Below are 14,997 nucleotides of genomic sequence, written 5' to 3'. Positions count from 1 at the left end.
CCCCATCGACATGTGAACACTGAGGATGCTCTGTTCTCTTCAAACTGATTTTTCTCTCCCCCGTCCATCGCTTTTCATCCCCAACTTCATCATAATTCTGCAACCTTCCTCTTGGGAAGCCCTCAAGGTTGTGGAGCAGGGCCAGTCAGGAGTGTGGCAGCTTGGGGAGAGGATGCAAAGCTTAGAGAAAGCCCTGGGGACCAGTTAGGGAGGCCTGGAGTAGTGTGCTTGTTCCCTGAACCTGAGGTTCTCCACTCTTGTATCAAAGGATAAGGCCACTAGCCATCATAGTCATCTAAGCCTTCCCCCAAATTTACATTTGATCCAGGTTGGCTGTGCTCCCAAAACTGAGGTGTATATATTTTTTCCCCTTTTTCATCCTTTCCCTGACGTTTACAGTGGTACCTCGGGTTACAAACGCTTCAGGTTACATACGCTTCAGGTCACAGACTCCACTAACCCAGAAATATTACCTCGGGTTAAGAACTTTGCTTCAGGATGAGAACAGAAATCATGCAGCGGCAGCACGGCGGCAGCGGGAGGCCCCATTAGCTAAAGTGGTGCTTCAGGTTAAGAACAGTTTCAGGTTAAGAACGGACCTCTGGAACAAATTAAGTTCTTAACCCGAGGTACCACTGTATTTCAATTTATTAAAATTAAGTCTTAAAAGGACTTGAGAAAACATATTTTTGGAGATGAAAGTAAACCTCTCGTGGAAAACAAAAAAGAATGATTTATTATAGCAAATTTATGATAAAATTATATAAAATAACAATTTATTGTGTTTTTAAAGACATCCACAACATCACCTTGGAACAAAAATATACAGATAAGTTGCCTATCAACCAAATGAAATAAATTAACCATATTTTTTTTAAAAAAAGAAAAAAGAAAAAATAAGGGAGGATGGGAAATGCCCCACTATGTACGAATTGACGGGGGGTATTCCGGATTAAAATTATACAGAGTATTTCAAGAGAGGGTGTGGAAACGAAAGAAAAGACAAGTCACTGAAACAGTTTTGAATTATACAAAGTTGAATTTCGGCTATACAGCCCAGCTTGCATTTGTGTCGCATGCAGATGGAATGAATGACTCCATGAACAGTTTGTGTGTGTTTCTGAACAGCAGAAAATGATTTCAGCAGCATAACAACGGCATATAGTTAGGCACAATTCAGCAAGGGGCACATCAGAAAGTGAACAGGTAGTTAATGTACATTTTACAGCTGCAATGTATACATTTGCTGGATTCAAAATAAAAGAGAAAGACCTCGCATCAGTTTACCAATATCAGTAGCATCTTTGCACTCATACACTTTTATTTTTATTTAAGTAGGTCATCTGTAAACGTTTTCTTTAACTCATTGAAGGATGAGTCGGGGGCCATTCACACATTATGGGTTTTAGGTGTACACCTAAGACCTGTTAAGTGCATCCCAAAATAACAAAGTGTGCGAGAGGAAGAGAGGAGAACAGGTGTACCATGCTAATACAATCAGTGCACGCTCCCGTGACAAACCTTATTTTGCCTGTAATGTGTGAAGATTCCCCACCCCCCAGCTGATTTGCAGGTCAAGTTTTCTCAGGTTCATCAACACAAGCCAATTCCACTTCCACCCTCCCCCAAATGGACATGTTTGGTCACTGAACCTGTGAACAAAGCTCCAGAATGTACCCTGGGGGAGAAACCCTGCAGGGTGAGTGAATCTAAAACATCTTGGGCTCATAATCTAGGCACATGCCGAATTGTTGGAAGAGAGTGTTTCGAACTTGTGCAAAGACTTTGACCTGGTTAAAAATGGTCCTGCGAATTGCCACTTAATTCGGCTTTGTCGTCATCAACAGCATGAGAGTGACAGGCTGCACATTATATGCTCAATGCAACCAGGTGCGCTCACTCTCTTGCTCTCAGATATATACATCCATTCCATCATTATGAACAAAAAGAATGTAACATGTTAACATACCCAAAACAAAACTCACTCCCCCCCCCCCCACCAGCATATAGAACCAAGCTCAGTTTTCGGAAAGAATTCTGAGGCAAACTTACGAGCCAAAGATAGATGTTTAGCATAAACATTTGAAGAAGAAAAAAACAGAGCATGACAATACACGTGAAAACAGGAAGGGGTCATTGAGCCAATGGATTAACCCCAAGACACTCTAGGAAAGAAAGAAACCACAAAAGTTGAAACCCTAAAGTAAATAGGATCTGGACTACTCAAGAAGTATCAGGACGAAGACTTAACAAACTGTATGCAGCATAAAACTGGGGATTTACGTTTGTATATGTCAGAGGGACCCAAAGCTGGACAGAGTTTAGAGTCATGAGGTTTCCTCTTTGGCATAACTACATGTGACAATTTAATACAGACCAGACTGCAGGCCCTGTTTTGATTAACCTATAATGCAATGTGCAGCAGGAAAACACACTGGATCACCCTTTGCCACCCAGATGCTAGAGTACAGGGAATATCCACATGTAAATGTAGTATCTGCCTAGCATGTGTGCACACAAAATACCTCACATTTAGACCTGAATGACAGGACCACTGCCCAGATATTATTTTTTTAAAAAAGGTAAACTACAGTGTAGTTTGGGTCTACATCTGTAGACCCTACGAAAGCATTACAACCTATGTGGGATTATCCAAGAGGTTGACAGATACTATCCTTCCCTAAGAGTGTTCTAAGCTTGTTCAAACTAAGCCTGTGCTAAAAAAAATACAGCATTATATTAAAAGAGAATCAAATTTAGACTTGGTGTTGGCAAACACAAGAGTTGTGTTGCATCTCTGTTTGATCATGGGGAAGAACTGGGGAAGTCAAACGATGGTGTGATCCAGCCACCTCCTCTGGGTTTGCTCATTCTTTCAAAGTCCTGGAATAATGTCCTGGAATATATTACTGAATAACTTGATCAAGGGGGAGGCAAAAATAATAATATCTCAGCCTAAAAAACCAAGTGGACACAGGCAAGCATTGCCCAGGTTACAGCCTCTTCTCAGTCTCTTGTGGGACAACCCAGTCTGAAGTAGGTCTTTAGGTGAATTTGATGTGCTCCACCATTCCCATGTGGTTTATTGATTTCACAGACAGGAACAAATCGGCTGACCACATGCCAAGATCAACAGTTGACATCTCCTCAACGTGGCTGGATGCACCCTAAGCTGAGTTGGCAAACACCACCACTCCCCCGTGTGGAACTGAAGGTCCGATCCACACCACATATTCAAAGCACATGGCTTCTCCCAAAGAATCCTGGGAACTGCAGTTTGATGGGAATCGTACCTCTGGAAAGGCTAAAACTACAGTTCCCAGGACTCTTTGGCGGAATTGCCCTTTAAATGTATGGTGTGGATTTGACCTAAATAACTGAATGTGTAACTTGCTGGGTCCTTCTGTAAGTAGGAAGAGCTTTGGAAACCTTTACTGCTGTGTCTCTACAGCAATGGCAACATTCTAAGTTACACAACCAACTTATCTAAGAAAGACGCATGCTATAAAACTAAAACCAGTTAGACATCATGGGTCTTCCACAAGCCGTTAGAGAAACACAAGGAGGCTGCATATGTTGTTCACTTGCCAGACCACTTTGCTTCCTGCCATCTCCTGCATTGTTTCAAACAAATTCCATTTAATAGACTAGCCGTCTTCTCTACTGAATACAGCCACTATCCCCAGGCCCACATTACCAGTAGGTTCCCACCTACAACAACAACAACAGCCACCACCCCCTTTCCTAACCCCCATCTACGGCAACTGGGGATCATCAGACTAACAGCGCCCCTCCCCCAGAAAATCATTCAGTTTCATTCATTTTCAAAAAGATGGACAAGAGATCTACCCCGGCAGCGTTAAGACATTTTGCGTACAATTTCACAGACTTAGGATGAATACATGGAACCTGCTGCTTCATAAATGGCTATTGCAGGGCTGTATGTACAGTCCTCTGTATCACTCTGGCAAGGGATGAAAGGAATTTGACTCCACATTTGCACCTTGTCAGGAACCCAACAAGACCGGAGAGTAGTGAAATTCTCCTTGTCGACTGCCAGGGCCATGCAGATAACCTGTTTGTTAACCAAGCAGCACAACGAAGTCACCTAGCAAATAGTCGTTAGGATAAAGAGCATTACCTCTTTGCAAATGCCCAAGATATTCTAACTGTAATTGCTTAGATTTCCTGTCTTCTCTCCTTACCCACATAAGTCCCATAAGAGATGGGGGTTAAGTATACATAACGGGGGGAGAACCCGAGACTACAGAAGTCAGTTCTAAAAAGAATTATCTTTCTACCACCAGAAATCATAGACGGTGCTGGTTTGCATCGTTAGTCCACCTAGCTTAGCCTTCCCCGGACTTCCAGATGTTTTGGTCTAAAACACCCATCAACCTCCAGGAGTTGTAACACAAAATGTCTGCAGAGCATTGGGTTGGGAAAGGCCAAGCTAGTTCAGTACTGTCTTTTTCACAACAAAGACGCACGCTCCTTATTTTATTTTTTTAGCTACTTAGGCAAAAGAGGAATTTTGTAATAGAAAAAATTCACTGGCATCTCAATAAGTGCAGCCCCCTCCCAGTCAGCAAGGACTAATTTGGCAAGTGGGAGTGGGAAATAATGAATTTTTAAAATTATTATTATTATTTAAAAAATTGTGTTTTTATTAGCATACACCTCAGAATTGCTGCAAAACTATCCTTGGCCTTATCTGAGATTGTATTGGTGGAAGTATAAGATCATTTCAATAATACTGTATTTAAAAGCCACCAACTTCACTCACTTAATTCTTACTAGCCGGAAGGGCTCACATATCTGGATTCAACAGTCGCAGGGTGGCCACAGTGCTTGAAGTAAACTGAGGTTCCAGCTGTTTGTGCGTGTTGCAGGGAGAGAACGAGAGCAATACATTCACCATTAGTTTGCCCGGATTTGCCAGCTCAAATTCCCCATTCATCTTGGTAGGAATGCTTGACACAACATACAAAATGGGACCAAATAAGGTAACAGAGACAACACGAGGGTGAACTCTGAACCCACCTATGGAAACCCCAGGTGGGATGCTTCTAAGACGGATTCCCAAAATCCACATTCATGCGATCAACGTAAGGCAGTAAAAGTTGGAATCTCACCACGATTTGTGGCAACTTTCATTATTGCCAGCCTGAATTTTGGGGAGACCAGGGGAATTGCAGAAGGTGCCGTGCCTGCGATCGGTGATCTCGCTGCCAAATGACTGACAAGCTGGCCATTTGCTAGAGCACAAAAGAGGAGCCCAGGGTTTTGCTGGCTCAACAGAGCTGCATGAGAGCACCCAAGGAACTTGGAGGCAGCACGAGACAATTCTCAATTTGCACCCCTCAAGCTCTAGTAAGGATGCCTCCATTTAGCATGCCTCGCAGGGTGAGGAATGAGGCTCAAGACAGGATTCCTGTGAGTGCAAAAAGCAGCTCAACTCTTATGCTCTTAAACTTCCTATGCATGTTAATGAGGTTTAGAAGCACAGGATGGTGAGTTATGATCAAAATCTTAATTGCTCACACATGGAATACTCAATTCTTTAGCGCCTTCAGAATTCTATGCCGTAAACAGGAGACTTTGAGGACTGCATTAAAAACACATTTTGACCACCCGAAAACTTAGTTATGAAACAACTGCCATGAAATAGTACAAATTTGGCAACTTCACTATACAAAATCCTGACCTTGTGACTAATTTGCCGCCTCCTCTACACCTGAATTTCTCTCCCCTCCCTCTTTTACTGATTACAATAAGGGAATAAAAAATGCAAACTTAATCACTGCCTCTCCATCATCTGTACTCTTTATTACTCATTCCCAGTGGAATCGTAAAAGCTGTGTGATTGGAAGCGGAATGATTCAATGTCATCTTGGTTTCCTTTTTGGAGATGTTTGCAAGTTAACTGCTCTTGGATCTCTGAAAGGAAAAGGGAAAAAAAGACTTCCACGGTGCATTGCTCAGCTGACAAGCGTGAGAGGGGGGGGGGATCAGTTTTGGCTGAACCATTTAACGATTTGTATTTAAAATTAAATATACAGCAACAGCCAGCCAGTGCCCCCAAAAGGTACATTTTCAAAACGGAGCCTCTATACAACTAAAACAGACAGCTATAAACAGGCTAAATACAATAACATATCAGAGCTTCGGCAGTACAGAGTGAAGAATACGCAAAGCCTGTTTGCTATGGCACATTGGAGAAATTATGCATCACTTGCTTTCTGTTTAAAAAAAAAAAAAATCAGAGTCTGCCTCTGTGCTGAGTATGTGCTGTTCCACAGTCCATTTTTTCCCCTTCCAAAAGGCATATACATAGGCCTTCCACTCATGCTCACACAGCAGAGATTGTACCTTTTCGTTTTCTTTTCTTTTGTGCAATGTGTTAGCAATCTAAACAACTGCTCCACACGGACTTGCCCACAACCACTCGTACACAATACTAACACCACGGCAAATTACATACAAGAGGAAAAGCGATAGAAAACTTTCTTGCTAGATCACGTATTTCTCCCCATCCGGAACAAACGTAGCATCCTGCAGGCTAGCAGAGCCAAAGTTTGATTTCTGCACGTAATTTCTCTTCTTGACAGGAGACAACGCCTCCAACATGGACCCGGAACTGTTGTTAGCAGTCCTGATTTTCGCCGCCACAGACTGTGTTGTAGCAGAAGACATTTTGTTATTGGCGAGCACATCCAAGTTTCCACTTGGGTCAATGATGGCATTTATAACTGCAGAAAAGAGGGGGAGAAAGCAAAGTCAGACTTAAGATGGATTTATAGGGCTACAGGGCTGGCTACACATTCCCATTCTCTCTCTCTCCCTCTCTCTCTCCACTCAATGCTAAAACCCAGTTACTTCACACTTGATGGCTGGCAGTCAAGCGGATGAAAGGCTTCTATTTTATTTTGTTTCTTAAGTATTATCTGTTTTATCGCTTTATTATTATTATTAATATTCTGTTGGGAGCCGCCCAGAGTGGCTGGGGAGGCCCAACCAGAAGAGCAGGGTATAAATATTATTATTATCATCATCATCATCATCATCATCACCATCACCATCTCCAAAACAATGCCAGGTGATATAAAACCTGGAATGCAGGGAGCTGGGCAGCAGGTGGCACTATAATAACATAATAATAATTTATTATTTATACCCCACCTATCTGGCTGGGTTTCCCCAGCCCCTCTGGGCGGCTCCCAACAAAATATTAATGATAATAATAAATAAAAAGCAATAAAACAGCAAACATTAAAAACTTCCCTAAACAGGGCTGCCTTCAGATGTTTTCTAAAAGTCAGATAGTTGTTTATTTCCTTCTGATCTGATGGGAGAGCATTCCACAGGGCGGGTGCCACTACTGAGAAGGCCCCTCTGCCTGGTTCCCTGTAACTTTGCTTCTCGCAGTGAGGGAACTGCCAGAAGGCCCTCAGAGCTGGACCTCAGTGTCCCAGTTGAATGATAGGGGTGGAGACGGTCCTTCAGGTATACTGGACCGAGGCGTTTAGGGCTTTAAAGGTCAGCACCAACACTTTGAATTGTGCTTGGAAACGTACATATGTTCTTCTTTCCCTTTTATCTGTGGATGGATCTACACTCATGGTTTATAACTTTAAGAAAGAGTTAAGGGATGATTTCCAAAACTTAAGGGTCACATTACGTTTTGCTAAGAAGGTTAATAAAGCGTTAGTAAATGTGACACCAGAGGGCGCTGCAGAGCAACCAGGAACCGGGCAGTAAGGGGAACTGCTGTTACAGAGGAATAACAATAAGGTAATGAATGTAATTTTTGCAGTATGCCCTGTGACGTTTTAGAACAGCATAGGCAATATCGCTCTAATGACGTTTAAAAAGGTGAGTGTAGATCCAGCCCAGCTCTTAGTACAATAAACTGCATTTATCGCAAATCAAAGAGAAACAGGGAAGTCAAAATAAGGCAAACCTTCTAGTTGTTTCTGGACTCTGCGGAGCTCCTTCAAAATAGAGCTGATTTCCTAGTAATAAAGAATGATATGTTTAGTAATTCAAACGCTCAAGGGACTGAGAACGCGTTTATTCTATCAGTGAAAGCAATTTCTGTTTAGCTCCAGATCTGTTCAACTTCCCATATTAAAACATAAACTGGGGCAAAGTTTCTAAATTTGCCTCTATTTTTTTCTATTTAAAGGTTTTAAAAGTCACGTTTGGTTTTTGAAAGCTTTACCCCACCCGCCCTCTAGTAGTAGTAAAACTCAATATTTTGACCTTACAAATGTGCAGATATTACTGCTAACGTGTAAGAGCAGCCATGTACCAGTGCCCTTTCAAAAAAAAAAGGAAGTGTGAAAAAAGGAGACAAAATTAAGAACCAAAATCTGTAACGTGCCAGGTTTCGAGATTTCTGCTTCAGATGCACATTTCAATGAACGTAATAGAAGAAGAGGCTGCCTAGTCCAACATCATATTCTCACAGTGGCTGAAAAGATGCTTAGGGGAAGATCTTGAAAGTGACAGCACTTTCTCCAATTGTGATTTCCAGTAACTGATAATCAGAGGCATAATCCTCTTATGAAGTCACTCAAGTTGCTGGTTATTGCTACATCTAGTGGAAGCACTTTCCATAGTTTAACGATGTGCTCCATTAAGAAATTGCTTTATTCTGTCTGTCCTGAACTTTCCAAAATTCAGCTTTGTTTTGCTGGTTGTCCCTGAATTCTCACATAATTTTATACACCTCTATCATGCCCCCCCCTGCATTCATCTCAACTGTGCCATAAATAAATAAAAGAAGGAAGGTAGGTTTGTGCATGTAAGTCTAAGGGTTGCTGATTGATAAAGACTTCTTGTAAAACCAAGCACACAGTTCAGGACAAACATGTCGGAAATCAGGCCTTATCAGGAGAAACTGGCAACTCTCCCAGGCACCCGGCATGATTCCCTGTTGACCTCCCTGGCTGCATTCCCCGGCAGGCGCAGGCAAGGTCTCGATCGGCGATTCTTCTCAAACGTGAGAAGAACACACCCCTCTTTCCTGCCCCCCCCCCCCCCCGGGGCAGGGGAAAGAGATAGACAGAAGCGTATTTACATGTCTTTATTTCTGTCTTTGCAGCGTTACAAAAAACATGACTGCTCTCTTCAAGCTCCAGCAGTCTAGTGACTAACACTTCCTGGATAGGAACAAACGGAAGAGCTCATATTACACTCTGAGCTAATTCCGGTGCTTTGCACTGTGAAATGACTGTCCCTCTGATTCCCACGGGCAGTCCCAACATTCCCATCATGTTTACTTTTCAAGCTAGCAGTTTGCAGCTGCATTGCATCCATATTGTAACAAAACATTCCCCACCTTGTTTGAGGTCTTTAGAATTGGCACTTCATTTTCAGAGTTAATCTTGGCCTCCATCTCCTCCCATGTCCGCTCAGTATTCTGGAACAGAATTCTGACACACAACATAAGACAATATTTTGTCAAAAAAAGAAACACGCTCAGGAATACAGTAATAAACTAGGGTGGAGAACCTGTGGCCCTTGTGGTCTTCACTCTCTCTCTTTTTTATTATGTATTTTATCTTCTTCCTTTTGTATTTGTATGCTGTGAATCGCCCTGAGATCTTTGGGTGAAGGATGGTCTACACATTTAATAAATTAAAAATTAAATTAAATTAAATTCCCATCAGGCCCAAGCTGAAGATGGGGGTGATGGGAGTTGTAGTCCAACAACAACTGGACAACCACAGATTCCCCCACCCCTGGCTTATAGATTTATACTTCCCACATCTGCCTGTCGATGCATTAAGATCATCCTTAGTTATGAGAAAGGAGATTTCAATGAAACATCACGAAGAACTTTCTGGTGGTTAAGAGCTGTTCACCAGTGGAATGGTCTCCCTCGGGAGGTTGTGGACTCTCCTTCCTTGGAAGTTTTTATCAGAGGTTGGATGGCCATCCGTCATGTGTGATCTATTGAGAATCCTGCATTGCAGGGGGGTGGACTAGATGACTCTTGGGGTCCCTTCCAATTCTATAATTCTATCAAAGACAGTTCTCTGAGCTCCCCTGCATTCTGAAGTCAGGGGCATTGGGAGGGAGGCAGCAGTTCCAATTTAGGCTTCTAAATGAGCCCTCAGAAACTGTATTATAAAGAGAGGGAGGGATTAACATGTATAACGACCTGCTACAGTGCACATTCTGAAGGCCTCATGGAGAATGTGCACATAATATTTCCAAAAAGAAGAAGAAGAAAAAGAGGAGGAGGAGTTTGGACTTGATATCCCACCTTTCACTCCCCTTAAGGAGTCTCAAAGCGGCTAACAACCTCCTTTCCCTTCCTCCCCCACAACAAACACTCTGTGAAGTGAGGTGAGTGAGGCTGAGACTTCAGAGAAGTGTGACTAGCCCAAGGTCACCCAGCAGCTGCATGTGGAGGAGCGGGGAAGCGAACCCGGTTCACCAGATTACGAGTCCACCGCTCTTAACCACCACACCACACTGGCTCTCGAATTGTCCACATTTCCCTGTCAATATACAGTACATTATCTCCAACAGGCCTCAGGAAATGTGCAGATCTTGGCAGGAAAAAAACCTCCCTATTTGAATCAGTCATCTCCTCCAGACCCAGGAGTCTGGGTTAGCGTGCAACAGGGTTCCTCCACAGCTTCACCACTGTGAAGTTTAGACTGAGGGCATCCACTCACTTCATTTTCTCCGCCAGGTTCTCTGTGTGTTCCCGGATGGTGTGGGATAACTGGGACACTGGATTCAGCATCAAGTTGTCAAAGATTACCTGAAACGCAACACCACAAACAGCAACATTCCTTTCAGCAGAAGCTGGTGTTTATCAGAAGTGATTCTACAACAGGATTAGACCCCTGCGTTGGGAGGATATATTCATGGTGTTTTCCCAAAGGAAACAATGTTTTGTGTTACTGACAACAGGGAAGAGAGCTGTGGTTCTCAACCTGTGGGTCCCCAGATCTGAGATCTGGCCTTGCTAGCTAGGGGTGATGGGAGTTGTAGTTCAACAACATCTTGAGAAAGGCTGTTGTAGAACTTCACTGGCAGATTATAACCTGATATGATAAGTGCCAATAGGCTGAATACAAATGGTTGCATGGGAAGCTTGGTGTATACATTTAGAATTTCATAGGATCCTAGACAATGTACTTTTTTCACTCAAGCTGGTTTTAATCTGCTGAAGCTTCCTGAAGTCCTTCCATGATTTTAAAAACAATTTTAAAAAATAATCACAAAAAGGCTACTGCTTGATCAGCTAAACTGAAACAGGAATGGGAAACCTGTGGCCTTCTAGATTATGCTAGATTGCAACTACCCTGATCCCTGACCACTGGATCATGTTGACTGGGCTTGATGGTATACCTGAAGGAGCATCTCCATTCCCATCATTCAGCCCAGACCCTGAGGTCCAGCTCTGAGGGCCTTCTGGCAGTTTTCTCACTGTGAGAACTGAGGTTACAGGGAACCAGGCAGAGGGCCTGCTTGGTAGTGGCGCCTGCCCTGTGGAACACCCTCCCATCAGATGTCAAGGCAATAAACAACTATTTTACTTTTAAAAGACAACTTCTTTAGGGAAGTTTTTAATGACTGATGTTTTAATGTATTTTTAATCTTTTGTTGGAAGTCACCCATAGTGGCTGGGGAAACCCAGCCAGATGGGCGGGGTATAAACAATAAATTATTATTATTATTATTATTATTATTATTATTATTAGAGTCCAGGATCCAGAAAGTCACAGATACCCTAATCGTGAATTAAAGCAAGCTCCTGATAAATGAGGCACAATTCGTTTATTTTTGAAGAGCTATCATTTTTAATACTAATGTGCTGCTCCCAAATGACTGTCTACAACAGCAGTTGGAAACCTCCAGGTCCATGGGCCTGATTAGAACGAAAGACCTTCCCATTTGCCTGAGCCACACCCACCTTCCCTACATGCCCTGGGGATCAGCTGATCAGCTTGCCTAGAGTTGTGCTCTGTGCGACGTCAGGTGACTGACAGGTGGGCGGCCCTGTAACTGCCAACTTTGACAACCTGGTGTTAAACTATCTGCTGTGTGGCTTGTGAGCACACTTGACAAGAACTTACCTCTTCCCTGTTTCTCATCATCCTTGTTTTCCTTGTGAGATCCTCTTCTCGGCTGTCATTCATATTTTGGTCATAATCGTGGAATCCCACTGAGCCAGGAGGCACCTTCTGGTAGTTCAGGCTTGCTTCTGGTATGTGCTGCACCAGCTTTGAAATACATAACAAACGACGAGAGAATTTATTGTATATCGCCGTTCGGGACAGAGGAATAAAACTGTAGGGTAAAGCACATAGATGTCCAAACTTTTTTCAAAGAGGGCCAGATTTGATGAAGTGAAGGGCCATGAGGTCCCCATGAGTTGTTGACCTTTTTTATGATTTTACCCCAAAGTTGTTGAGCTTAGGACTGAACTTATAGAGGGTATTTTTTGGATTTTACCCCTTGGAAATAAACTGCCACGGGGGCGAATTAAACCATCCAGCGGGCAGGATTAAGCCCCCAAAACAGACTTTGGGTATGCCTGACACAGGTGAACACTACGCCCTGCTTCATCTAGGCCGAACTACATGTTACATGTATCTCAGGGGCATGCCTGAAAATGGCAGCCCCACCTCTAGTTATTTCCCTCTTTAATGCATACGGGTGCCCTCCATGTGACTTGATGACATCGCACAGCCTGTTTTCCTGCCCCAGTTCGACAACACCAGCTACAACCGCAAGAAAAACTCATAACGTGATGGTGTCCCATCACAGGTTGAGTAGGGAAGAACAGATTATCGATGCAGCGACACGTTCAACAGCATTCCTGTGTCATGCGTCTTTTCAGCCTTAGCCATTTCTAAATCTTGAGGCCTTTTCCCGACGCCCCCATTAGGTTTAGTCAAAATTTCACAGGGAAACTATCAAAACAGCGCAAAGCATTCTGCACACCTTTTTCTATTCAGCTCACTGCTCAGTTAACCCGTTTTCCAGGCAATTCTTACGTTTGTTTGCATCTCTCCAGGGATGGAAGTAAAAAAATGTGTTCAGTTCGCAATTTAACATGGAGCTACCCAACTCGCCCTTTCCACGCAAATACGCAAAACGTGACAACCAGCCGTTCACCGAATTTTGCGGTGCAGCTCTCCCACCAGCAAAAAATGCTTTCTTAAAGAAGTGTACATTGGGGAAAGCAAGGTGACAAAACGGTTCTATCAGTGCACAAGAGAGCATCAAATTGTGGGGGGGGGGGTTGCAAACAAGAAAAGTGTATATTAGGCAAAATTGCATAGGAAAAATGTGTACATGGGGTGAAAGGGACACAAAAAAGCCTACAAATTTTCATGTGGTGTTTTTTTAAAAAAATGTAAACTGATGTGAAAATGGGGATAAGTGAATAGACAAACGAGAAACAGAGAGAAACCAAAACAAACTGATCTGCACATCCCTACATCACAGCTGAACTGGGCGAAGCCAGCCATGTGGCAGGCAAGCATGCTCCCAGTCTGCACATGCTTGCTGTCACGTATTAATAGCGCATATCAGCTTAGGTTACCGTGTGCATAAACCCAAGTAACATACAATCCTTACCATTTTTTTAAAAAAATGCCCTTCGCACTTTCACTGCATTGCAGGGGGTTGGATTGGATGGCCTTTGGGGCCCCTCCCAACTATACAATTTTGTGATGCAGGAACATGCAGAAAAGGGAAGGAGGCTGCACCCAGGGACCACAGGCTCTGCCTCCAAATCTCTGCGTGTTTGGTGGGAGGTCTGAACGAGAGGCCTACATGGCTGCAGTGCTAGGTTCCTCAGAGCAGTTTGGGATCCGTATTGTGCAAGGCTGCCAGCCGTATGGAGGAAACTATGCGCATACAAACAGCCTGCTCTACCATTAGGTAGAGCTGCCTCAAGTGGCAGATGCTGGGGCCGGCGTGTGTGTATGTGGTGAGGGGATGAAAGACACAGCTCTGTGACCACACAGTCTGCCCTAATCTGGCCTGTAGAGCTTAGGTGCAGCGATGGACACTATCTAGTCCCCAGCGCTGAAGTACCGTATTGGCCTGAATATAAGCCGCACTTTTGTTTTCCAAATTCCAATCGTGAAAAGTTAAAGTGCGGCTTATATTCCCAACCATATGCCAGCGGCAAAGCGGTGCAGCTCTCTTCCACTCCCCCCCAGGAAGCAACCCAGGAGCATGGGGCAACAGCGTCTAGCTCCCAAGCCTCCCCTAAGCCGCCGAATTGTCAAGGTGTGGCTTATTTTCAGGTACGGCTTATATTCGGGCCAATTCAGTACAATTCAGCTGTCAGTCCAGGCAGCTTCTCTATATGGAAATTGTCCTTTGTTTCATGCAGTGAAATGGCTTGAAGTAGACCTGGGTATACAGTTATATGCATGCAGGCTTTCAGTTCGGAACTTCCACCAAACAAGCAGAAATTGGGGCAGGGGGTGGCACGTTTTCTTTGGGAATGGGGCTATCAAGTTCACTTTCAAAAACCAGCGTTCTGAAAAGCCCAAAAATCAAAGGGCAAATATGTCACAGGCCTGGCACAGATGAACAGAACTCTAAGTGCATACATGCCATGTAGATGTTGTGTCAAACATACTCGGGTCACGGGTGGGAAAAGTTGGGGCAGGAGCGAGGAGGAATCTTTTCCTAATTGAACTTCATCTTTAATAAATATATAACATAACCAGATCAAAGAAATGCAATTAATGCAATGCTAGAAAATTCAGGGAAGGAAAACAAAGGCAGAGAACGGTGATGCCATAAAGATTAGCCAAATAATAATAGTTTTTTTAAATTTTAAAAAACCCTACATCCCTAGCTTAAAACATATTAATTTAAATGAGGGTTTTTGTTTTGTTTTTAAAAAAAGCAACTTTAAGAGCGCTTTAAAAAGTAGAAATAAGTGGGATGGAAAATGCACCTGAGATGGAATTGCTGCCCGCAAAGATGAATGAGCAATCT

At 43.3% G+C, this 14,997-nt stretch overlaps 1 protein-coding gene across 5 annotated transcripts in view; it reads right to left on the bottom strand.

Annotated features, from left to right (window-relative positions):
- Positions 1 to 2,565: 2,565 nt before the first annotated feature.
- The window catches only part of CEP170B (centrosomal protein 170B), a 92,825-nt gene continuing 80,393 nt past the window's right edge, over positions 2,566 to 14,997 (bottom strand). For 3 of the 5 annotated variants that reach the window (XM_081858334.1, XM_081858335.1, XM_081858337.1), the window contains 6 exons: positions 14,957 to 14,995; positions 12,105 to 12,251; positions 10,695 to 10,783; positions 9,347 to 9,440; positions 7,964 to 8,015; positions 2,566 to 6,752 (listed from right to left, as the gene is read on the bottom strand). In XM_081858334.1, coding sequence (XP_081714460.1) covers positions 6,514 to 6,752; positions 7,964 to 8,015; positions 9,347 to 9,440; positions 10,695 to 10,783; positions 12,105 to 12,251; positions 14,957 to 14,995 — 660 coding nt within the window. In that variant the 3' untranslated portion in view covers positions 2,566 to 6,513. The remainder of the gene's footprint in view (positions 6,753 to 7,963; positions 8,016 to 9,346; positions 9,441 to 10,694; positions 10,784 to 12,104; positions 12,252 to 14,956; positions 14,996 to 14,997) is intronic. The other 2 variants (XR_014155555.1, XM_081858336.1) reach the window with 2 other exon arrangements.

This window comes from Podarcis erhardii (genome assembly GCF_964252035.2).
Source record: "Podarcis erhardii genome assembly, chromosome: 1".
In the NCBI taxonomy this organism is placed as follows: Eukaryota; Metazoa; Chordata; class Lepidosauria; order Squamata; family Lacertidae; genus Podarcis; species Podarcis erhardii.
This window is presented reverse-complemented; position numbering and strand designations above follow the sequence as displayed.